The sequence below is a fragment of the Lemur catta genome, chromosome 4 (genome assembly GCF_020740605.2).
Source record: "Lemur catta isolate mLemCat1 chromosome 4, mLemCat1.pri, whole genome shotgun sequence".
Lineage (NCBI taxonomy): Eukaryota > Metazoa > Chordata > Mammalia > Primates > Lemuridae > Lemur > Lemur catta.
This window is the reverse complement of record NC_059131.1, coordinates 22,887,478-22,913,499: the sequence shown is the minus strand read 5'-3', so window position 1 is coordinate 22,913,499 and position 26,022 is coordinate 22,887,478. Positions and strand designations below refer to the sequence as shown.

Below are 26,022 nucleotides of genomic sequence, written 5' to 3'. Positions count from 1 at the left end.
GGTGTGAGGGTCTAAGAACTCAGGTAAATCTTGAAGTGGGCTGGCAAGAGTGGCCAGCTTTTCTATGCTGTTTGATTTCCACTGCTGTTCCTGACCAAAAACTTCTTATCTACAGCCTGGCCAAGAGCTCTTTGGGATTGGAAGGAAGGACTTGCCTTGTGGCTGAAAGACAAGGTACCAAACACAGGAGGCTTTGAGTAGACTCTTCCATTTCCGAGTACAAGTCTTGGGGGCACCATCTCGTTGGAGAAGGGATTCCAGAGCCCTTATTCACAGCCGTCTCACCTGTACTCAGGTATGGAAGCTTCCCCATACTGAGCTCTGCCGGGAGACAGAGGCAGGGAGGATGGTGGCTGCAGCAGTGGGGGCATCACTCCCACCTCCCCAAAAAACGTGATGAGGCTAGCAACTCTCCAACTAAAATTACACAGTTTCTGCTCTAATGCTCCTTAGGCAGAACAATGTTTTTGCTTCCCTTTTTGAGTACCTGGACACCACCAGGACCCTGCATTCAGCTTTCACAACTATTCACTTGCTTGTCAGAGGAGGTATTATCCTCCCCATTTTACAGAAGAGGAGTCTAAGACTGAGGGAAGGTAAATGACTTACACAAGATTCACATAGCGAGCGTGGCTGAGCCGGGTCAGGACTCCCTGGTCCCAGTAATATGGCCATTACTCCAGCCTACCTGAGGCCTGCATGGGAATGGACTCAGAATTTGCTCTGCCTCTAGATCCAAGTGGTTTTAATCTGCAAATGGGAGGAGGATGCGCTTCCCAAAGGCATTTGGGAAAAAGGGCTTTTGAAAGAGAACCCTCTGTATCCAGTACCTCCCTGCCCAGGGTCACTCTCCAAGAACCCCATGTAGTTGGCCCAACTTTGGACCCACTTTCTTGCAAGCACAAAGCTCTGATGCTCGGCAGGGAGAGAAAACCCTTATGGGAGATAATTGCACCTTAATTTTTAAAAGGATATCTTTAAAGTTAAATTTAGACCAGCTCAGCTTTCCATTAAGCAGAAAAAGTTGCCAGGCACCTGCAGGCAGGCATAGAAACACCCTGGGGAGTTGACTGAACACAGCCTTGGCCCTGAGTGGCCAGGCAAGTGAGCTCGGGTTGGGGCAGCAGCCCCGCCAGCGCCCCTATATCCCAGCCCTGGCTTCCGGAGGGTGGGCACATTGAGGGCGGGACCCTGGTGTGAGCGCCACGTGCAGCTGCCCCGCGGTGAGCGGGAAAGTCCTCCCAGGCACAGCCCCACCTGACGCGGGTCGGCCGTTTTTCGGTCCCAGCCGGCAGCTGGGGCGGGCAACGCGGGTGCACCGTTCCCGCCCCGCCCCAACCCACCCCAACCCACGGTGGCCCGGGAGCTGCGCCCAGGGCTCGGCGCGGGCGGCCCCACAGCAGCACGGTGCGTCTCGGTCGGCGGGCGGCAGTAGCGCCCCCTCGCAGAGCCCCGCTCGCTCCCGCCCCGGCTCCCTCGCAGTCGGTCTGTCTGTCGGGCCCGCCCTCCCCCCTCGCTCCCTCCTCCCTCGTGCTCCTCCCGGGGTGCCCGGCACAGCCTCGGATTGCTTCCTCCCGGAGTCAGTTTCCCTCTCGGCGGTGGCGGGCAAGGCACTGGCGGCGGCAGCGGCGGCGGCGTGCGGAGCATCTCCGCGGCCACCGCGCTCCTCCCGCTGGAGCGGGCGTCCAGCTTGGCTGCCCCTCGGCCCTTCCCTGCCGCGTCTCGGGGCGCCCCGCGCCCCCCACCTGGGCTCGCTTCTCTCCAAAGCGGGCGGGGCGCTTGCAGGGTCCCGCCGCCCTCCACCCGGATCCCGGGGCAAGCGCGCCCCAGAGGGAGGCGCTCTCCGGGACTCCTGCCCCGCCAACCCTGACCGCCGGGGGGTGCCCCAGGGACGCAGCGCCGCGGAGAGGAGGCAAAGGGGACCATGCGGCGCCTGACTCGCCGCCTGGTGCTGCCGATCTTCGGGGTGCTCTGGATCACCGTGCTGCTGTTCTTCTGGGTAACCAAGAGGAAGTTGGAGGTGCCGACGGGACCTGAAGTGCAGACCCCCAAGGTGTGCGGTTGGGCGGCGCGCGGGGCAGTGGCTTGCGGGAGGGCGCACAGCCCACGCGCCAGGTTTGCGGGCTCCCGGGAAGCCAGGGCGGGGGTCTGGGTGCTGCAAGCAGGTAAAAGGCGCCGAATGCGGCTGCCGTGTGATGTTTCTGGATTTAAAAAGCTCTAGGGCATCTCGGGACCCGCGGTGTGCGTAAGTGGCAGTGGGTGTGGGTGGTGGGCGCGCGCGCTCGGGGCGGAGCGGGGCTCCCAACTTGAGCGGCGCGCGGGGGTCCCGGGGCGGCGGGGCCGCTGCTGACGGGCCGCCCAGGGGCTGGCGGTCCGCGGGCGCCGCCGGAGAGTCGCCGGCGGTTGGGAGCGGGTGGCACGGCCGGCCAGTGCGGGCGCCCGCGAGAAGTCTGGCGGCTGCGCTGACCTCCTTCCCGCAGCTGCCAGGCCCGACACCGGGAGGCCGGAGGCCGGGTGCGCCGCGCGCGCGTGGGCATCGCGGGCGAGAGCCCTGCAGCCTCCCGCGCGGCTGCCGCCCTGGCCCACCGGCCTGTTGTCACCCCTGCTCTTTGTTCCCGAGCCCCGCAGCTGCATTGGAAGTTGAATGCTTCCAGAACGCCACTAAAGAGCCTGTGGAAACAGACGCCTTGGTGTTGGTGGGGAGTTGAAAAAATGGGAATCCGAGTGGCTTTTCCAACTCCTGCCCAGTTAGTTCATCCAAGCGGGCCAGAAGGTTCCCTCTACAGGCTCACTCTTGCCTTCAGATTCTGAGCCCTGCAGGAAGTAAGGGAAAACTTCCCCATTGCTCTCCAAACGTTCTCTGAAAATCAAATGGCAAAAGGCAGACTAACAGGAGAAAAGGCATGCAAATTCATTTGATAATAGTTTTGCTTGATGTGAGAGCCTTCGGTCTCTTCCACAGCTTTGGCCGGGGAACAAGGAAGGAGCCTCTGGGGCACTTCTTGGCTAGCCAGGCGGCGTTCAGGAACTGGGTCCAGAGCAGTCCGCCAGGGGCTGGGCCAAAGCCCTGGAAGAGCTGTGGTTGGAAGTGGGAGATCCAGACACGTGGGGGTGTGGTGTAGGGGAGTCTCCCTAGCAAGGACACCACAGGATGCCTACTGTGTGCCAGGTGCATAGTGGGTGCTTTCTTCGTAAGTAGTTGGAGTTGGGTGGCGTTATGCTTACTTGATAGATTAGGAAACAGGTTCAGAATCTTTAAGTAACTTGCCTTTGGTCACTCTACTGGTTTGAACTCAAACCTCCACACTCAGAATCTTTCCATTATATCAAGTTGCTTCAGATTTCCCTTTTAACTATGTCTTCTGGCACTTATGTTTTGGAATCTTGCCAATTCTCAGTTGATTTCAGTGAGCACTTATTTAGCACCCACGGTGTGCTCAGGCAGTGTGCTTGGTGCTACGGTTACAGAGATGCAGAACTTATTCCCTGGATCTGGGGGATTCACTCATCATTGAACTGGGACCTGCAGTGTGCTCAGGGCTAAGACAGTTCAGTGCACTGGGTGTCGTGGGAACCTCGGGGCTTCCTGGAGGAGGAGGACATAACAGAACTGAGTTGAGAAGGATGAATGGGTTTGCCAGTGGGTAGCGAGGGCATTCGAGGTAGAGATTAACTGTGCGAAACAGGCTCAGAGGAATGACACAGCACACTGTGTGAGTGTGGCATAATTTGAGCTCAAAGTGTGTGGAGGTTGGAGGGGTGAAGGCTGGGAAGGTATGTAAGGGCCGAGTCAGGCAGGACCTTGTGGGTGTGAGGGGCCATGGAGGGGTGTCAAGCAGAGAAGTGGTGAGGTCACACTGGGGACTTCGAATAGCCTTTATAGCTCTGGATCAATTTTCTCACTCACCTCAGACCCTGCCCACTGATCTGGAGTTTCTCTTCTTTTTCCCTTGGTGGTTCTGCTCCGTGTGATGTCGTTAATGATGCCTGCAGGGACGTGAGCTTTCTCTGTTTTGCCTTGAACCTCATTACCTTAAGCTTACTTATTCTTACTTTACACCAGGGATCTGGGACAAGTGGTCTGCTTCCTTCCTCATGCACTTTGTCCCTCCTCTTCCTCCCTGCCTCTGTTCATCCTGGCGTGTACTCAACACGCATTTGTTGCAGGCAGCTGTACCCCAGGCTCTGTGCTAGTTTTGGGGCTGCTGGGGTGAATGCACTGTGTCCGTGCCCTTTGGCATGGGGGTTCTCTCATAAGTTCCTGGCGAGGCAGGATTACGAACAGATGAGTGTGCTGTGAGCTGGGGGGAGTGGTCTCGTGTCAGGAGTCCAGACACAGTGCTGCGCAGTTACCCACAAGGGGCTTTTCTAGTTTTGATCACCTTTGTCTTAACATCCTACTCTTTTCCCCCATTTTCCGTATCCTCCTAGAACCACAAATTCTATGGACTTCTGCAATCTTGATGCTTCTTATTATTAAGTGGCCTTTTTTTGTTAGTATTTTCTGTTTCCTATTTTTCACCTGTATGTGTGGTTTATGTGTCTACATGTGTGTGTTGTGTGTATTTGTGTCTGGTGGATGGACGTCCCTCTGTATCTTAGTGTGTATGTACCTGATAGGAAGAGAGACAAAGACACACCCCTTCTTAGTTAACACCAGAACACTTTTATTCCCCATGACTGATATATACAGGAAATTTGAATATCATGTCCAAAGCAGCACAGTGGTACCCAAACCTGCCAACATGGCAGACTCACCTGCAGAGCTCGTTTAACATACAGATTCTTGGGCTTATGAAAAGATTATGGTTCTGTGGGTTTGGGAGAAGGTCCTAAAAATAGTATTTTTACCAGGGCCCATGTGATTCTGAAGTGGTCTATTGACGGATGGCATTTGGGAGCTAGAGGAAGAATACCAAGTCTATTGATTTTTTTGTCCTTTGCTTGGCTCCATGTAAATATGGCCAAATGATTTCATTCTTCTTGAGTTTGCTTGGGGACCTAGCTTGTGTGAGTGAATGTATTCATGTTAAATAGCAGTTGACAGAATTTGTGTAGTGCTTTATAAGTTCACAGACTTTTTAACATATGTTAGCTCATTTAATCTTTACAACAACCACACAAGAGAGATGATATTTTTTTGCAAATGAGATTAAGGAGGTGAAATATTTGGCCCAAGATAGCAAGGCTGTTCAAGTGTTAGTGTGAGGATAAAAATGGAATGGGATGGCTCTGGGAACTGCCTACCCTTTGGTTCTTCCATACCATTAAACCCACGGACCACCTGAATCTGTGCTGGTGGGTGATGCAGTGAGGCTGGGGATGTTTACAGTGGGAGCTCCCCCACCCCACCTTCTGGAGCTTCCATGACTCATCCCTAGACCCTTGTCCTCAGAGGACTTCAGGGGTCTCGTGTAATTGTGGAGGTACAAAAGGAGGAACCACTTCTGAAGGAAATCACACACACTCTGCCCTTGGAGGGCACCATATGGTGTGCTGGACCCAGCGCACCCTGGTGGGGCAGGTCCATCCGATGGGTGGTTGCACCCAATGGCTGCAGTGCTGTTGGTTTAGGAATCATTTGCCAGTGCAGAGATTGTTTCTTCAACAGTAGGACTTCGGATGGGACCTTTGTGGATCATAGGGGAAAAATTCAGTTTTTGAGTGAGTTCAGTAGTACTCTAGGTTTTCTTAGGAAAGGCACGTGCATAATCACGGGGAAAGCTCTTGCCTTGGACATGCTGAAGACTTGGGGAAGTTTCCATCCTGCTTGGGCTTCTTCCCAGCATGGTGGAGGGGCTTATTTTCCAAAGCAAGAGCAGTGGGCTCTCTTCCCCTAAAAATATTCAGAGAAGTTGGGGACGGTGTAGAGATGGGAGAGGGCTGTGGTGAGGACTCCTGATCTGGGGACCACCAAAATCATAGATTCTCTGGGGCCAGTTGCCTTCACAGGGGCCCAGTACAAGTTCCAGTTCTGGGCTCTTAAGCCTCTATTCTCTTTTCCTCATGGGATAGGAAACTTCCCCATTGACCCAATGATGGGATCCCAAAAGTGGGCCTGATAAAACAAAACTGATGGCTGGTGGGTCACAATCCAAGTGGTGTGGAGAAGGCATGCTGCTCTCCTGGTTTAAGAAAATTAACTGGATTTTTTCCTTCATTTCAAGAAGAGCTGTTTCTATTAATAACTCAAGTAAAGATTTCTTTAAATTTGACTTTTTAATGTTGATTTGATTCTTTTACTACCCCCCAAAGTATTCAGCAAAGCTCTCATTTCTAACTAAAAATCATGTAACAATTTTGATGTTTTAATTGAAATTGTATTTTAATGATAACTACTATACCACTAAAAACCTGAAAAATGTTTTCACTTTTTCTCTCCCCTATCATTTGTTTGCTCTTTGGAGAAGCATACAATAACAGACAGAATTAACAAAAATTCTTGTTTCCAGGAAACTAAATTTAGTCCAGGTGCTTAGGGCTTAGTCAAAGCAAAAGAATTTTAGGCCTGAGGGTAATTTTTGAGGAAGGTATTAGAAATGTAAAGACTTCGAATAAAGTGCCTCAGGCCCATGTAAATGTATTGGTGCTTTACTAGAAATATAGTAAATGCTATTAGAAAATAGCTTGTCTTTCTGTAACATTTGCATACCACCAATGCCTTAAAGTATATGACACTGTTATTTTATTCCCCGTTTAGTAGATAATTTCTCCCATTAAAAAAAGTCATGAATTTTAGAGATAGACCCTATTAATCTAGTGATGCTTGGTGCATGCATATTGGACTCTGTCCCGGGAATTTTGACTCTGGCACGACCAGAAGTAGCCCATTAGGAGATGCATACTCAGCCTTTCGTTTGCTGCGCTAGTGCCTGCACTGGACACTGCTGTTTTCCATTCTAAGGCAGTTCCCTGGAGCAGGTGTCGGGGGTGGTGTTACCTGGTGGGCCAGAATGTGGCTTGCTCCTGAGGTGGCTCTTGTAAGAGGCTGGGAAATATGCAAGTAGTGTGTTGGGATCCCAGGTAGTCAAGAAATTGCATGTCTTCACTTTCTAGATGTCAACAAGCTTTCTTTTTTTTTAAACCCTAAGCCCCCATCCCATTAGGCTGGTGGGAAATTTCCTCTGGGTCATTTCCAGCATGCTCTGGGTTGTCCAAGGCCCAGGGGCTTGTGCAGAGTCCAGGCCTCTGGTCATCAGTGCCAAGTTGGTGGCAACTATGCCATGTCCCAGCTCCCCTTGGCTTTCCTAGCCCACTCTCTCCCCCAGGTCCAGGTGGGGGGCCCTGTCCCAGGCGCCCGTGGATCTCTGTTCGAGGGGAATCTCTTAGTCTGTTTGGGGGAGCTCCCTGTCTCCTGAACCCTTGTTCCTCTAAGTGGCCTGATGTTTTGGGAAACAAAGACCAAGAATCCCTGTCTCCAATTCTCAAGAGGCACAGAATGATGCCTGCTCAAATCAGGGAAGACAGAGGGGCAAAGCAGGAAGGAAAGAGAAATTAATGGTCCTGTCACAAGCCTCCCCCATCTGTCCAGAGAGTACCCTTTTTCAGGGCTGCCCGTCTGGTTGTATCATTTAAAAGTGCTAATTTGCACTCATCAGAGGTCATTTATAAACGGAACAGGGACAGAATAAGGCTGCCATGGGCTGACGCCTAATTTACATGCTGTCTGATTGACCTCTTTGCCTGTGTCCCTCGCCATGACTCCCCATCCCAAATTTCCAGAATAGTCGTATCCATTATCTGGCACCCAGGAACCAGTTTTGAAGAAATGTATTGCTTGTGTCCTTGTTTGATTTCTAACGTTTACAGTTTTGTCACTCTTCCAGAGCATCTCAAAGTCCCTGATGCATTTTTGGAAAATAATCTGAGTTGGAAAGCAGGGACAGATCATCTTTTAGGGGGAGTCTGTGAACCCTGCTGTGGCTTTTGCACATCCCACCCCAGAGACCCAGAATGACAGACTCGCCATCTGTTTGGGGAAGCGAGCCTGGCCGTGCCCATGCCCTCCACGGCCGGCTGCGGAGTCCTCCCGCTTGCCCGCGGTTACCCTGAGCTGGGTGCGAGCCTTCCTCCTCGCCTGGTCCTCAGAGGCTCATCCTGCTCATTAGTCTTGGGAGATGGAGAGTCTGACCCTTTCTCTGTAGCTCCCATCATGTCAAAGTCAAGTGTGATTTTACCCTCTGGTTTTTCTTATAGACATGGCAGCCTGGGTGTGTGTCTTGCTGCCATCGGCAGCACCAGGGGTAACTCTGATGCCTCTTCCTGGCTCAGTCTCCTAGACTGTGAAATGGGAACAGCTGCTACAGAACTGCCCATCTCCCCCCTGCCTGCCAGCAGCCTGAGTAGAGTCTGGTTAGTTGTGAATAACTCTGAAGTGAGGCCTTAAGGCTGTAAATAATTATAGCACAGCTACTCTGTGTCTATTACTTATCTTTTAATTATTTTATCAGAAACGCTAGATTAACCAAAAAATAAATCAGTCTCCAAATTCTCAGCTGTTGAACTGATTAAGAAAGAACCCCTTTGGGATACTGAAGAACACGCGTGCATGCACACACACATGTGCCCTGGGGAATTCTGCAGAAGCTCTTGAAATTTGCTGGCTCTGGTATTTTGGTATATGGGAATAAATGGCCTGATGTGACCTTCTGGGGCAGCAGTCCTTGCATTTGGCAGTGACTGCTGCGATCCCAGGACCTAATGAGCACTAGGAAGCTGATGGGGGACAGAGAAGCAGAGATCTCTGTGGCATCCTTTTTCCTCCTGCTTTTCTGTCCACATGCCCTCCTCCCTCCAGCAAATTCTTCCTCCTCTTATTCAGAGTCTCCTGAAAAGCTGGCGGGACTGTGGAGCCCCAGCAGCCTGGGACAGGGGCCCCCGTGGAGGCTGGCCCTCTGCTCTGCAGCAGCCCCGCTCTTCCCTGCAGGCCCCAAGGTCAGCAGCAGCCTGCCTCTGAGCACTGCTGTTTATACAGGAAGGAGGTTGTCGCTCTGGGCCACTCTGAGCCATTCTGCGTGGATACCCTGCTATCAGCACCAGCCCTTATCACTGGAAATAAGGAGCCATCTGATACGCTGCCTCCTGGACAAGGCTGATTTCAAGTACAAAGCCTCTTCTGCATACCATTTCCTGGAGACAAGATTAGGCACTTAAAAAAATAATTAAATTCTCCTCATGTCACTTGTCTTCCTAACTGTAAGCACTACAGAGATCTTTCAAGGAAACGCAGGAGCAGGGGGCACACTCCCTTGTTCCTGCTGTGGGGTTTGAATGCCCAGATGAAGAGGACGGCCACCCAGCTGCCTTATTCCTAATGACGGTGAAACCCAATCTGCATCGTGGCCAGGAGAGAGCAGGGAAACATCAATAGAACCGGTAGGCCCGCCCGTCTTGACAGTCTCTCTCCAGAGAGGTTAACTGTCCCTTTTCTCTGTCCTCACTAAGGTTTGGAAATGAGGATTTTCTTCCCCAGCAGTCTGGGCTGAAGATTTATGTAGCTTCTGTTATTCCTCAGAGAGTGCTAATCATTCATGCTCCCCCCAGCCACAGAGAGACCGGTCCAATCAATATTTATGCGCCCAGCACTTGCAGCTGCAACATGCAGGCGTAATGGACGATGCCAAATTCCTTGGTGGCCGTTGAAAAATTAGCTGGTGCCTGTATTTCAAGCTCATTGTTTTCCAGGATCTCGGGGAGATCAGGCCATGTGTTCCACAGATTAATTAAGCCACCCAGATAATTGGCTATTAATAGATGGCCAATTGATGGCTGCCAGCTGGGTGCTGAATTGACTAATGTCCTTATGGTGGGCAGGTGGTCTTCATCAGAAGAGGAACTGGCTGAAAGACTTGACTAATTACAGGGTGAATCAGGAAAAGGAAGATAAGAGGTAGCTTCTTTCTCCACCACGTGGTGTGGCTTTTTTCAGTTTACACAGCGTTTGTGTTCACAAATGCATCATTTGATCCTTACTGTGACCCCGTGAGGTGGATGTTATTATTCTTCTTGTTTTCTGAAGTATGATGAACCTGAAGTGAAAAGAGGAAAGGGACTTTGGCAAACTCCCCTACCCAGCAGATGGGCTTGAACTCACTCTTTTGACTGTCACTCACGCACATGCTGTTTCTGTTAGAGACCTGCTCACCTTCAGGAAAATGAAAAAATATATATCCGTCTATGTTATATGTATATTTTCAGATGGAGAAAAAGGTAGTGCTCTTGCTGAGAAATGCTGCCTTACCTCCGATAAGACACCAGCATTGCTTTTTTACCTGGAGAGGGAAACTGAGGAAGGGATTGAGAGAAATACAGAGCCCATCTCTGCTGTGCCGTGGGAGTGCCAGGAGGCCTTTGGGTTTTATTCTAGGAAAGGCCAAGTTTAACCCACTCTTGGGCCCAGAACTGCTGCCATCTGGCACGGAAAGATGCCAGGCTGTAGTTGCAGACTCGGGTGGTGTGAGAAGTGGCGAGAGGCTCCCCCGGACCCAAGGCCCATTGTCACATTCTGGCTCTGGGGGAGCCCGAGCTCCCCTGCCACCTCCCTCCTGTACCTGCAGGGTTCGACAGTGGGAAATGAGGCTCTGCTGTCATTCCTGAAGCTGCTCCAACTCGGAAGCCAGCAGGATTGTGGAATTAAGACAGAAACTGTTGGTTTGAGTCCCTTTCGTGATGCATGTGGTCTTTAAACAATCAGAAGTCATTCCCTTCTAAGAGGAAAAGGGTCCTTTGAAAGAACCTAACATATCCTGTTTGAAGAGCAAGGCAGGTAGGTGGGGGAATGACTCCAGGAAGTGATCCTGCCTGTGTCTCTAATGCAGAGGGCGCGCTGCCTGTGTCTTGCTGGTTAGCCCTGAAGACGACTGACGACTGCTCAGTGCTGCCTGGTTGCCAGACTGCTGGTTCTGCCCAGTACAGGGACCAGGCTCTTTATAGCTGCTTTGGAAGTTGGGCTTGAGTCATGTAGCTGCTGCCTGTGTGTATGTTTAGACGTGAAGGCTGCTAAAGTCTTCCTGGGTATTTTGTCTGCAATTCTGGTAAGCTATTGGAAGGCTCCTGGTGGTGCTTTTGTTATGTGGCCTAAATGACAAAGTTGGTCCCTTTTTCACCGTTGTCCATTTCTCCCGAGCATGGAGACATTAAAGGGTATTGTATTGTTAAAGACTGTGTGTGGAATAAAATTGAAAAGAAAATGTAAACCTAGATAACTCTGACATTTCCCCTCTGTACTTGGAGGCTCTCATCATTTGCTCTATTCTGGATCAGATCAACTTTCTACAATTCTCTTTGCCTCTGTTATAACTGAGATTATGGTTTCTGCCCTAGGTTTCAGCTTTTCTCTTAAAACTGAGAGTATGTTTTGGTAAACTTCCTGGCAGCATCTACTAAGCTGAACGTATGTGTGTACCTATGACCCCGCAATTTCACTCCTACATATAAACCCAACAGAAATGTGTATGTATTTCCGTGATTGTCATGCACTCGAGTTGGAGTCAGCAAACTTTTTCTGTGAATGGCTAGAAAGTAAGTTTATACGGTCTCTGATGTAACTGTTCAGCTCTGCAGTTGTAGCATGAAAGACAATATGTGAGATAGTGTCACTGTCTTCCAGTAAAACTTTATTTATGGGTGTTGATATTTGAATTTCATGTATTTTTTACAACTCATGTAGTATTATTCTTTTGGTATTACTTTCAAAGATTTATAAATGTAACATTCATTCTTACTTTGCGGGACATACCAAGACAGGTGGCAGGCCAGATTTGACCTGCAGGCTGCGGGATTCCATTAGATCAAGTACAAGAACAGATGAGACTCATCTCTGGTGTTGGAAGTCAGTTCATGGCTACTCTTGGTTGGGGTTAATGACTGGAAGGGAACAGGGGGACATTTTGGGGGAACCGGTACCTTTCAGTTTCCAGATTTGGGTGCTGGTTACCTTGTGAAAATTCATAGAACATATGTTTGTTTCTCTTTGTGTATTCCACATCAAGAAAAAGTTCCAAAGGAAAAATCTGAACTGAGTGTGTAGCTTCTGACTCCAGGTTTTAGCACCTCACTTAGGGTCAGAGCCTAGCAGATTCCATTCTTTCTATAACCACTGGTTTCTATTCCCTGAATAAGAGAGTCTTTGGAGAAAGGTCTTGGTTTGCCTTTTCCGTTTCCCAGACCTTACTCCCTTTGATAGATGGAGAGACATTTAACAACTGGTGTGGCACAGGCGCCAGCTAACCAAAGCATGTACTGGATCACAGGAAGGTGAGGGGTCCCAGAGCAGAGTGGCATTTGGGACAGTGGGAACTGTGAGTGGGACACTGGTTGGTATAGTTGCCCCCCAGAGCATCCGGGCTGAAATCCACCTGGGCTCGTAGGTGGAGGCTCACTTGCAGAGAATGGAGTTATATGGCACAAGCCACTGGCTTTTAGAAAAACCAGCTTCTTGTTTGTGCATCTAGAGAAAAAGGCAGAGAACTAACAACCTGAGCCGCTAGTAAATGTTAGAAATGCTGAGGGAGGAATGCACGAGGCCGAGATCAAGGAAAAGAAAGTTTATTTTAACGTCAGACAGGCCGAATCCAAGATGGTGTCAGCCCTGAAATGGGGGCATCTAGGGCTTTTATAGTTGGATTTGGGTGGGCCCTCAACAGGGTGGGGTTTGGGCGGGCCCTCAAAGGGGTGGGGCCAGTTTAAAGGGAAAGTTCCTATGGAACCTCCCACCAGCCTCTGAGTTCAGCTTAATAGTAAGTGCCAGGGCTTAGTCACCTATTCTTCATAACAGCCCTGCATCACATGCATTATTATTAGCTTTGTTTTCCAGATAAGGAACACTGAGGCTTAGGGAAATTAAGTGACTTACCCAGGGTCACACCACTCATAAGCAGGCAGAGGATCTAGATCCCAAACCAGATCCATCTGGCTCCAGAACACCCACCTGCTTCCCCCTTTTCCCATGCTCACCCCAAGCCTCCCTCTCTCATAGTCACACCCAGTCTGGTCTCTTGATGGGGAGGACCTGTGTATATATTTTCCCTGAGCAACCAGCCCTTAGAGCCTAAGTTTTCTCTACTTCCCAGAATTATACACATCTTGTTTAGATCAGACACTATTGAATGAAATAGATTTATATCAGAAGTTCTCTCTTCCAGGATGAGTCACTTTAAAACAATATTTAGAGAGAAAATTTTACAACATTTTCAAAGAGAAATATGTTGCACTTTCACTATCTGACATCCTCTTATGAACACTGCCCTGCTAGGGATGACTGGGAGTGTTTTTGGTCCTATGGTTAAACTTTAAAAAAGGAAGTCTCCAAAGTGTCACATTCTCAAGAGTGTTAAGGTGCCTCAAGACTGATTAAAGAGGGGACAGTAAGGAATTCATCAACAGATGCTGAAAATAGAAAGGCCATAGTGGTTGGCTAAAAATACCCCAGCCTCACCCCTCAGAGGGGAATTGTTCTGTATTCAGCATAACAACACCAATTACTTGGTTGTTTGTGCCGAGGAGTTGAAAGCTATCATGTGCTGGGAAAATACTCAGCATGGAGCAGTAATTATGGATCAGCTGATAATAAAGGACGCATTGGATTGACTGCTAATTAGATTATTAGCACCAAAAACAAATACCTGCTATTAACCATAAATAAGCTGCATTTGTGATATTTTCTACTTCTTACGTTTATTCTTTTTAATCGTGTGCAATTTCCTTTCTTCTCTTTCTGTGGTGAGCCTTCCCATTTTTCCCAGTCAGACTAAGCATATCTGCTTATTGAGCTGCAAATAAATTGTTTTCTTGTTTCCTTCTGTTCTCAAAAGGGAGTTGAGAGCTGACGTGTATTGAGTGTCATGCCTTCGGCCCTGCCTGAAAGGTGGTAGGTCTTCTTAGGCGAAGAAGCAGGGGCTATTTCGAGGCTGGATTTAGGTCTTTCCCATGGGCACAGAGGCTTTTTGAGGGGTAAGGGAGCTAGGATTTGCTCTGTGAAATCGGTGCTAGAATTCGTTGCCAAAGAAATGACCTGGTTGCTTTGTGTGGCACTTTGAGGTTTGGTCTTTGTTATTCAAGGAGGACGGGATGGGTCTTTGGGTGCTTCAGGTGCCTGCATCCCCCACCAAATAGGGCATCTTCTTACACATAGACTGACTATGCGTCCCCAGCGGTGAGAGGCGCCAGCTGTCTTCCTGCCCAAGGAGGCTCTGAGTCCTGTGGGTAGTGGAGCAGGAGGAGCCCTTGGGAACTCCCAGGACATCTGGAGAGGAAAGCTGAGTCCAGCAGGAGTTCAGGGAGCTCTGGCTGTGCCCTCAGTAAGTGCTGTGGGTGACTGTCAGGTGTCCTGCATTCAGTGCTGGCGGTGGTTTGTGGCCTCCGTTATATGCCAGGAGTCCATGCAGAAAGAAGAGGTTTCCAGGGAGAGGGGAGTGTGTCTGCCTTTTAGGAGAAGTGCTGGGGGCTTCATCCATGTGAAATCATTCCTTCCTCACAACCACCCACGAAGTGGGCAGGTGGAGATTTAATTCTTGCTGCCAGTATAGTCTTACCAGTTATTTACGGCTGGCACCTTTCTGACGGAACAGTGCCCAAGCCATTACCAGTTGTTAAGTTTTTCTCTTTTGAATATTATCTCTGGATGGTGTATTGATTATCCTTATTTTGCCAATGAGGGACTTGAGGTTTCTAATGGTCCAATAAGTTGCCCAGGTCAACAGAGCTAATAAGTGGTGGAGCTAAGACAGGTCGTTTGACACTGGAGCCCAGGCTGGGGTGTCACTGGGGTACATGGCAAGTGAGGAAGATGCCTTTGACTGCCTGTCAAAGGTGGGGAGACAGTGGGCAAATTCACCTGCCCCAGGCCACCAGCTCAAGTTCATCCTTCCATCCAGCAAACCCACGTGGGGCACTGCTGTGTGTGAAGCCCTGGTGGGGGCAGTGGGACTGTGGAGATGCCTGAACCAGGGTGCTGCCACCCTTGCCCAGGACAGGCTCTGAGGGAGGATGGAGTGTGGGGCAGTGGCTCTCTGCTGACCCCTGGTCGCTTCTGACTCCAGAACTGTCTCCCTCTCAGACTGAGATGTGTTGCTGCATTACTGGAAAGACAGAACTGTGTCGCCAGGGATGCTGTTTAACGGTGGAGGGACCTGCAAGATGGCTCGAAGTCTTTTCTCTCATTTGAGTCACGATGGAACATGAGGCCAAGGGGAAGGACAGCATCTTTAGGAGGGTAGGTGGGGATAAAAGTTTGAGACAATTGCTTTTAAATTTGCCAGGCATTGTTCTGCAAGGTTGAATTTCTTCCACTGATCATGTCACTCTTCTGTTAGCTCAGAAAACTGTGGTTGATTTTAATCTCATCCTTAAAGCTGTTTCAGGCAAATAGGAACCTGTTATTCCACAGGGTCTCTTAGAAGAGAAAGGAGTTAGGGTGGCCTTTTAAAGTCATTTTAGTGATTTTTGAAGAAGCATTTGCCAGAATCCACTTGTCCCCAAGGCATCTGCTGTTTTAGAAGCACAGCACTAGTGGAAGGATTAACAGGAAAGGAAAACCAACTTCAGGATGGGAACTAGGCTAACCGAGCAGCCCACTTTTATGTAATCAGTGTTGTGGGTTCTACACTGTTTTGGGCACCGTAGACCAGGCGTCAGCCCACGCGCCAAATCTAGGCCCTCCTTCCTCTGCTATTTCTGGTGGCCTGTGCGTGGTGTTTTCCATTTATAAATGGTTGGGAAAAAACTCTAAAGAGAAATAATATTTCATGACACACGAAAATTATATGAAATCTAAACTTCAGTGTCCATAAATAGAGTTTTATTGGAGCATGGTCACACTCATTCCTTTACAAATTGTCCACAGTTGCGTTTGTACTACAGTGGCAGTGTTGGGTAGTTGTGATGGAGACTGTTATGGCCTTAAAAACTGAAACTTTTCCTATCTGGCCCTTTATAGAAAAAATTTGCTAATCCCTCACCTAGACTTTTGCTTTTCAAAGTGTGGTTTATTGGCCAGGGGTGTTGGTGTCAACTGTAGAAGTGCAGAACCCCAGGCCACTCTAGACCTATTGATTCAAAATCTGTGTCTTAGCAAGATCCCCAGGTGATCTGTATGTAGGTCGAGTTTGAGAAGCCCTGCATCAGATGACACCCTTGCTCACAAAGAGCTTGCGTGAACCATATTTCATGATGTCTACAGTTGGTGCCACTTTTCCTTTTGTTCTTGGAGTTAAACTCGATGCTAAGCTCCCATTCCCCTGGGTTGGTGTGGGGATTTCTCTTCTTCTCACAGCTTCACAGGGATGCAGGAGGCTTCCTCAATGGCAGGTCGTGTGGGAAGAGCCTTTGGTCTTCCAGACATCACAGTCATGGCTGTAACATCATTGACCGAGCCCTCATCATTCTGCTACTCCCAGGCTAGTGGGTTCCTTGTGAAGCCAAGAGCCCCCTGTGCCCAAAGGCCAGCCCCCTAGGGGTACCACACAGCCATTTTTCTTGGGCTCTGCTGCCTCCTGGGGCACCCACCACTCTCAGGACTGGCTGTCCCCATTCTCTTTCCAAGATGGTGGAATTTCTTTCCTCTCTAGTCCTCAAAGACATTGCCTTTTTCCTCACCCTCTGGGCTATTTATTCTTTCAGTGAACACTGTTGTGAAAGATAGAGGATGGGCTATTTCCTGGTATCTCTGCTTTACGCTTAGGAATACCACCTCCCTGGAAGCAATGGAGCATGGGGACCTGGTTATCTGCTGAGGCTGAGGGATTGGGGCAGGGCTGGGTGGGAGTGGGTGAGGAGAAGGCAGAAAGAACAAATAAGCACGAATGTCCCGTTATCCCAGCACACTACACTATGTTATGATGCGGTTGAAGATACACAACCAACACACTCTAGGATGGGGCCTCATCTAGAGTATCTTCCTGTAGAACGGGAGGTAAATTTTGTGGGAGTGTAGAGCAAGGGAGATTATGTGTCTAGCAAGTTTGGGGAGGTCTTCTTGAGGTGGCCGGACTCAGCAAGAATGACCAGAGGTGGATGGAAACCAGGAATGGGCCAGATTTTGGAAAAGTTTGAAAATAAAGCCGTTTGCTTATTTTTGTTCTAAGATGGGAGTGTGTCTGAAAGTAAACAGATTTCCTCAGTTGGGAACATTATCCTCTACTCACTGGGGACTTTGTTCAGTAAATGTTTTGGGTTTAAGGGTTTTAATTGCCTAGAGTATGTTAATTGCTCTTAAAGGGGCAATTCAGCGATGTTTGACCTTGGCGCTCCCTTTCTCTTACCCCTCTGGTGTAAGTGAGCGTCGCTGCGTACGTTCTGTATTTCTCACCAAGGTTGGCTCTGGTTTTTCTTGACCATCTGTTTTTGTCTTTAATTCTTGTAGCTTCTCTAAGAGAAAAGTCCCGTGGGGAAGCCATCTTGCCTGTCTAGATTCCCTAAAGGTGAAGCCTTGGCAGGACCATGGCCAAAAGTCACCTAGAATGGTCATGTCCTCAGAGGGCTGTGCTGGGCACCCAGAGCTCAGAAGGTCTGAGTTTGTGCACGTTAGTTGGAGGAATGGAAATGCAAAGACATCCCTGGTGGTGTTCCCAGGGCCTGGAAGAACTCGGTCTTCTCAGGTATACCAGGTAGCACAAAGGCCAGCGGGTCCGCTGCTGTTACCGGAGATGTGTGCTGGTCCACGCGCCTCTCTCCAGATCGCCCTCTTGGGAAGCTGGGCCAGGGAAGGACCTAGTACAGTGGATGTGGAAATATACTCAGGATGTGCCAAGTTAAGGAAAAAAGAGTAGGATTCAGGCCGGGCGCGGTGGCTCACGCCTGTAATCCTAGCACTCTGGGAGGCTGAGGCGGGTGGATCGCTCGAGGTCAGGAGTTCGAGACCAACCTGAGCAAAAGCGAGACCCCGTCTCTACTAAAAATAGAAATAAATTATCTGGCCAACTAAAAAAAAATATATATAGAAAAAATTAGCCGGGCATGGTGGCGCATGCCTGTAGTCCCAGCTACTGGGGAGGCTGAGGCAGTAGGATCACTTGAGCCCAGGAGTTTGAGGTTGCTGTGAGCTAGGCTGATGCCATGGCACTCACTGTAGCCCGGGCAACAGAGCGAGACTCTGTCTCAAAAAAAAAAAAAAAAAAAAAAGTAGGATTCAAAATTGTGTCCATAGTAGGATCCTGTTTTGTTTAAAACAAGATATACAAGAAGAAAATCTTAGTAAGAATATCAAAAGGGGTGATGTACAGAAATGGGGTGTTATCCATGCAGTATTTCTCACTGAGGCTTATTTATCTATCTTCTTCCCCCACTTGTCATCCTCTCCCTCACCACCTTTTAGGTAAGCAACATAACAACCAGGATATATGAGCTTTGTAAACTTCCACGTCTTTTTCTGTGCACTGTGTATTCAGTGTGTGAAAATACACACACACACACACACACACACGTATATATAAACATTTACATATCTGTTTTGGTTATGATTAAAAAGGAGAGTGAAAGATCCATCACATTATATATATTTTGCATCTTTATCTTCACTTAACTACATATCCTACATACCCTCCAGGTCAGCTAGCTCATTATTTTTAATGACTGCATAATATTCCACAGTGTGAAGGTAACTTATTTTTTTTTTTAATTTTTTATTTTTTTTTTATTTCAGCTCATCATGGGGGTACATAAGTTCAGGTCATATACATTGTCCATGTCCTGCCCATCCCCCCGAGTCAGAGTCCCAAGCGCGTCCGTTCTCATTCTCCAGACAGTGCGCCTGGCACTCATCATGTAGTCATACCTCCATCCCCTCCCCCCCCCACCTCCCCGGGTCTGCACCTTCAAGCATGACCATTCCCCAGAGGGTGCGCAACGCACTCGTCATGTAGGCATACACCCATCCCCTCCCCCCACCCCCCCATCCCAGTCTGATATCCAATTGGTATCCTTCCCCGATGTACATTTAGGTGATGATCAGGGAATCCAGTTTTCTGGTGAGTACATGTGATGCTTGTTTTTCCATTCTTTGGATACTTCACTTAGTATAATGGGTTCCAGCTCTCTCCAGGAGAACCAAAGAGATGTCGTATCATCGTTATTTCTTATAGCTGAGTAGTACTCCATGGTATACATATACCACAGTTTACTAATCCATTCGTGGATTGATGGGCACTTGGGTTGTTTCCACATCTTTGCGATTGTGAATTGTGCTGCTATAAACATTCGGGTACAGGTGTTTTTGTTAAAGAATGACTTTTGTTCTTCTGGGTATATGCCCAATAATGGAATTGCTGGATCAAATGGTAGGTCTACTTGAATCTGTTTAAGGTATCTCCATATTGCTTTCCATAGGGGTTGCACTAGTTTGCATTCACACCAGCAGTGTATGAGTGTTCCTGTCTCTCCACATCCACGCCAACATGTGTTGTTTTGGGATTTTTTGATAAAGGCCATTCTCACCGGAGTTAAGTGGTATCTCATTGTGGTTTTGATTTGCATTTCCCTGATGATTAGGGATGTTGAGCATTTTTTGATACGTTTTTTGGCCATTCTTATGTCTTCTTTTGAAAAATTTCTATTCATGTCCTTTGCCCATTTTTTGATAGGATTGTTTGATTTTTTCTTGCTGATTTTCCTGAGTTCTAAATAGATTCTTGTTATCAGTCTTTTATCTGATGTGTAGTATGCGAAAATTTTTTCCCATTCTGTAGGCTGTCTGTTTATTTTCGTGACTGTTTCTTTGGCTGTGCAGAAGCTTTTTAATTTAATCAGGTCCCATTCGTTTATTTTTGTTGTTGCTGCGATTGCCTTAGGGGTTTTCTTCATAAATTCTTTGCCTAGACCAATGTCTGTGAGAGTCTTTCCTACATTTTCTTCTAGAATTCTAATCATTTCCCATTTAAGGTTTAAATCTGTTATCCACCGTGATTTGATTTTTGTGAGAGGTGAAATCTGTGGGTCCTGTTTCAGTCTTCTACATGTGGCTATCCAGTTTTCCCAGCACCATTTATTGAATAGGGACTCTTGTCCCCAGAGTATGTTTTTGTCTATTTTGTCAAAGATTAGATGGTTATATGAGGATGGTTTTATATTTGGGTTTTCTGTTCTGTTCCACTGGTCTGTGTCCCTGCCCTTGTGCCAATACCAAGCAGTTTTAAGCACCACAGCTTTATAGTATAGTTTGAAGTCTGGCAAATCAATACCTCCCATTTTGTTTTTATTGCTTAAGATTGCTTTTGCTATACGGGGTCTTCTCTGTTTCCATACAAAGTGTATAATTATTTTTTCTAAATCTGTGAAAAATGATGTTGGTAATTTAATAGGAATTGCATTGAATCTATAGATTACTTTGGGTAGTATAGACATTTTAACGATGTTAATTCTTCCAATCCATGAGCATGGTATGGATTTCCACTTATTTACGTGTTCTGCAATTTCCTTCCTTAGCGTTTCATAGTTCTCTTTATAGAGGTCCTTTACCTCTTTAGTTAAATATATTCCTAGATATTTTATTTTCTTTGAAGGTAACTTATTTTATTCAACCATTTCTGTTTGATGGGTATGTACCTGATCTCTCATCTCTCGTCACTATGGATGGTGCCGCAGTAAATATCTATGTACATATTAATGTATTCTTATTTATTGGAGCTTTTCCTTCCATGCAATAGATTTTGAAGAGTGGGAATTTTGAATCAAAAGGGGTTTGCAATTTTTATATTAATGGATACTTTAAGGTTGCTTTATAAAACAGCACAATAGTCCACATTTCCACTAGCAAAGTATGAGAGTACTCTCTTCCCAGCCGCAGCACCCTCTTTGGTGTAAATGTTGTCATTTTCATTTTGCTAATCTAAAGCATATAAAATGGAATCCAGTTGTAATTTTATATTCTTCTGATGACCAGAGAGGTTGAGTATGTTCTCATATGTTTATTGTCTTTAAGGATCTACTTTTCTATCAAGTGTCTATTCATATCCCCTGCTCATTTTCTACTGGACTGTTCATCTTTTTGCTGCCAATTACTAATATAAGAGCTCTTTGTATATTATTGATAGCTCTTTATTAGTCATAGGTGTTGCAGATTTTTTTTCTTTCTTTTTTTTTTTTTTGTGTAGTTGTTGTTTGGGGTTTTATTTTTTTGATACAGGGTCTTCTTGCTCTGTCACCCAGGCTGGGCTCAACAATCCTCCCATCTCCAGATTTTTTTTTTTTTCTAATCAATTTGCTACACGGTTGACTTTGTTTATGGTGTATATTGCCATACAACTTTTTGACTTGTTTTATATGATCAGATATATCTTTTTAAGAAGTAGCTAATGAATGTTCTCTCTTAATTAAAAAAATCTTCTTAAGTCCTAGATTGTATATAGAACATCCTAAATTTCCTTTTCTATATGATTTTTTAAAAAACTTTTAAATCTTAGGTCCATCTGAATTAATTAATTAATTATTTATTTAATTAATTAATTTTTTAACATGGTGTAGACATTTAATGCCCAACTGTACTTTTAGACTTGTGGCAGCAAGTGCTTTGCTTTCAAATAGAGGCTGTACCTCCCCTGTAGAGTGATTCAGTGTACACCTTAGTTTGCACTTGACACTAGTAGTTCTTGAAATTCTAATTCTAAATGTTTGCCTAGCCTGAATACTCAGGAGAAGAGTGATCTCTGAGGGTCTCAGAAGGTTTTATAGAAGAATGCATCCAGGTGTATAAATAGACCATCATATTGTACATCTGGATTTATTTTTGTGTCAAGTTTGAGGTATAGGGGATTCAACTGTATTTTTTTCCAGATGGATGGTCATTTGTGTCGACATCATTAATTAAGTAAACCATCCTTTCCCCCACCTGAAATACCACCTTTGTCATATATTTATTTCTCATAAACACTGGGTTCTAGTTCTGGGAACTTCATTCTGTTCTACTGACCTATTTGTCTCCTTACTGTGGCAATATCATACTTTTTTACCAAAATTTTCTTATTAAATTCAGTGGTTACTTTTTCTCAATTAGGCTATTGGATTTCCTAGGTAGAAAATCATATCATTATCAAGATGAGTAAAACTTTTCTTTCTTTTTTGAATATTTATCTTGGTTATTTCATTGTCTTGTTTTGTTTAAATCATGAAAACATGCAAAATTAAATACCATGGCAGTACAGGACTCTCTTTGTTTGGATGCAAATGGATTTAGTGTTCATGATTTACTTGTTCACTTTTATTAAATATTATTTATCATATTTTAGTAGTTTCCTCTTATTCACGTTTTTATTAGAGATTATTTTGAATTTTTATCATCTTTTAATTGAATCATAATTTTTTCTTTTATTGATGCAGTGATTTATTTTGATTTTTTTGTTTTAAACTATCCTTACATTCCTGGGATAAACTATATTCAGTTATAGTTTATTTTTATTTGTGCTGCTGGATTTTATTTGTTGACATTTATTTGGGATTTTAACACCTATTTTCATGAGTTAGATTGGGATATAGTTTTTTTTTTTTTTTTTTGGTACTCTGAGTTTAAATTTAATAGTATATTGCTTTGATAAAATGAATTAGCGAACTTTTTTTTTTTAACATGTGGGAATAGTTTAAATAACCTGGACGTATTTGTTCTTTAAAGGCCACATAAAACTCAGCTGTGAAATTATCTCTTCCTGTTGACTTCTTCAGTGGTAGCTTTTAATCACCTTCCTGGTCTCTGCCATGATGTGACAGATACTTGTCATTGCTCACCAGATTCTGGTATCTCCTTTTTTGGGCACACAGCAAGATTGCATTTCTCATTCTCCCTTGCAAAGGAGCTAAGTCTTCATCTTTTTAATTCTTACTCGATGTTTTGTATTTTTAATTTTGATTTTCTGTTTATCCTAAGAGCTACCCAGAAGCATGTTTCTTAATTTCCAAATCTTTAGGATTTTTGACACTTTTAATTTTTATTTATTTTTATTTTTAATTTTATTGAATTATGAGAAGAGAATATGGCCTATCAAATCTCTACTACTCAATTTCCTTAAGTTTGTATTAATGGCTAATTACATAATCAATTTTTAAAGTATTTTTTTGACATGTGTAAAAAGCCCCTGAATATTCTTGATTTGATGGTTGTAAAGTTCTCTGTCTACATACATATCAGATACATTTTCTGGATTCAAGCTGTCATTTTCTTTGTTTATGTCATTTTTTGGTCTACTAGATCTGTCCGATTCTGAAATCATACACTGTAATTTTATTTTAATCAAAATCTCCTACCATCAAGAGTTTTAGCTTTTTAATATTTTAGTGCTATTTGGTTTGGTTCTTAGTGATTTATATTGTAATAAATTGTGCCTTAACTTTCACCATGTCTGATATTAATATTGTCTGTCCTGCTTTGTTTTCATTTGCATTTGTCTATCCATTTTCAATCCTTCTTTATTACATAAAATATTTCTCACAAATCATGTATAGCTCTCTGTTGACCTGAATACGTATTTTTGTCTTTCAATCTAATCTGATAATGTTTGTATTTTAACCAGAATGTTCAGCTTATCATAATTAGTGAAATAAGTGATATAATTGAATATTTACTATTTTACTTTATTTTTATCTTTCTTCATTTTGTTACGTTTGCTGGTTTGACCAATTGCTATTTCAATTTCTCTTTCCTTTTTATATTTGGATATCTTACTATATCATCAATGCTGACGGTTACCTTTTTTTTCCAGGACACTCAAATGCATATTTCTATGCAAACAGGATTATCAGTGATGATTCAAGCCCCTCCCCCCCAGATGTTTTACTTATGCTTTCATTATCATCCTATTAAATCGAGCCTTTTAGGAGTACTTTTACTTCCTTACACTGCAAGCAGATGGATCTTTGGAAGGCTTTTACTCACCCCACCTTCTAACCACTCCTAATTCCTAGGTTTTACTGAGATAACGTAAAGCTTCTAGAACTAATGTTAAGTTCTTCCTTGCGGAATGCCTTTTCTTTATCGTCTTGTTGTTTGCCAATTCCATCACCTATTTCCAGCAACGTTAATACTGACTGTTTAGATCTAACTGTGCAGATCACAAGGTTCTTCACACCCTTGTTTCCCCTTCCTTTCATCTCACCCATCTTGAGATTTCCGTTTGAATTCATTCATATTTTAGGCAGATTATTTTCCTCAGATGGGGTGTGTGGGTTATATTTTCTGTGAGCTCTTGCATATCCACAAATATTCTACAAATGGGACAGGCGGTTAACATCTGGCTTGGATACCTGGCAGTGTAGAGGTGGTTTTCCATTGTCTTCTGGATTCCAGGTATGCAGATGGCAGGTGTGCTTGGAGTCTCATACTTTTTCTTTGTAAGTTACCTGTTCTCTCTGTTTGCACTTGTGATATTTTCTCCTCATTCCTGAAACTTAGGAACCCACCTCTGGGTGTGTCCTTTCCCACAACTCTTGCAAGGAGCTCGGTTCCATTGGTGGACTCAGGTCTTTCTTATAGTCAGGGAAATTTTCTACTTCCATTTGTTTAATTCTTGTCTATTCTTTATTTGTTCCTTTTTCTCCTTCTGGGATTACTGTTATTTGGGTCTCCAGAATCTGTTCTCCAAATATCTTTTTGCCCCTGATTTTTATTTCTTTGTATTTTTGTATTGCTGGTGATTTTTTCCCCCTACTTAATCTTCTCACAGCCACTAATTTAGGTCTCTACAGCAACCATCCTTTTCATCAACTCATCTGCTGAGTTTTGAGGTAGAAAAATCATGATTTTTAGTCCCAGAAAGTCTTTTTTTGTGTGCTATAATTAAATATCATTAAGCACTTTTAATGTTTTTTGTTTGAGTTGCCCTTTGTCTCCTTTAGCAGCTGTTTCACCAACAGCTTCCCCTTCTGAGTGTTTTGCTTTCTGTAGCTTCTGGTCCTCTTTGTGGGTTGCTTTCTTCCTTTGTCTACTTGTTGCAGGCTAGGAGCAGCTATCAGTCTGCCTTCAGGTGCTACCAACAGAGAGTGGTGTTGGTTTTGCTGTCTTGGCTCCTGTACCTTGGGGGAGTGGCACCACCAGGCAGGGTGTCAGTTCCCTGGGGCACCAGAAAGAATCCCTTGAGCTACCCTAGCCCCAAGCTAGAGCTACCCTAGCTCCAAGCTACACTGGCCTGTTCAGCTTCCTGGCCCTTCCTCCGGGGCACAGAGACAGAAGGTCCTCTCAGAACATACATGCCAGCTGGAGCTGCCTTTCTCCTGGGGATCTATCCCACTATGGGCCAAGCTGTCCCCAGGATTCAGGGACATCTGATCTTGCTTCTGTGTCTGTTTCCTGCTGCAGTTCCCCAGCCGCTCAGTCCTGCAACAGCCTTCTCCATCCAGCCCTGTAGAGCCTGAGGTCTCTGGCACAGACTCCGTACCGCGCCTGCATGCTGGCCACAGTGGCTCCCAGGCTCAAAAGAGCAACCTGCCGTTGCATTGGAGCTGAGAGAGACAACACCAGTTGTCAGCAGGGGCAGCTTCAAGCCACCATTGTCCAGAAGTGCTTCATCGATGTCTGAAATTTCAACAGTGGATGATTAGAATTTTCCAAGCAAATACTTTTTTAAAATTTAGGTTTCTTTGTAAAGCGATTCAGTTCTGGTAGGAAGATGAGAAGGTAGAATCTTTGCATTTCCTTTTGCATCCTGTCACATTCTAAGGGAGGGGTTTTGGTGTTAGTTTTGAAAGGATTTTTATTTATTGGGAAGTGTTTCTAGAGTTTTATTAGTAGCTGCATACTGTAACACCACCAGATAGGCCTAATTCACCTAGACTGGAATGACTTCCTTACGGGGTTATTTGGGGATTTCTAGGTTGAATCCATGCCAAATTAAGAGTTCCAGAAACATGGTGAATTGATGATGCCTGAGGATCAAAGTGAGGACCTTGGAGATGGCAAGAAGGAGAAGGTGTGGGGTCAAACCAGGGACAGGCTGCCTGGTGCTTTGGCTAATGGGAATGATACTGGATCTTGTTCTATAGAGGTGATAAGGTTCCAAGTGGACCCTGATTTGCTGGGAAATTAGTTGGCCAAGATGTTATCCTCAGATG

At 45.7% G+C, this 26,022-nt stretch overlaps 1 protein-coding gene across 3 annotated transcripts in view; it reads left to right on the top strand.

Moving 5' to 3' along the window:
- Positions 1 to 1,303: 1,303 nt before the first annotated feature.
- GALNT14 (polypeptide N-acetylgalactosaminyltransferase 14) overlaps positions 1,304 to 26,022 on the top strand; it is a 205,902-nt gene continuing 181,183 nt past the window's right edge. For 2 of the 3 annotated variants that reach the window (XM_045549332.1, XM_045549333.1), the window contains exon 1: positions 1,523 to 2,053. In XM_045549332.1, the coding sequence (XP_045405288.1) occupies positions 1,925 to 2,053 (129 nt within the window). In that variant the 5' untranslated portion in view covers positions 1,523 to 1,924. Of the gene's footprint in view, positions 2,054 to 26,022 lie in introns of all 3 variants that reach the window. The other variant, XM_045549331.1, reaches the window with a different exon arrangement.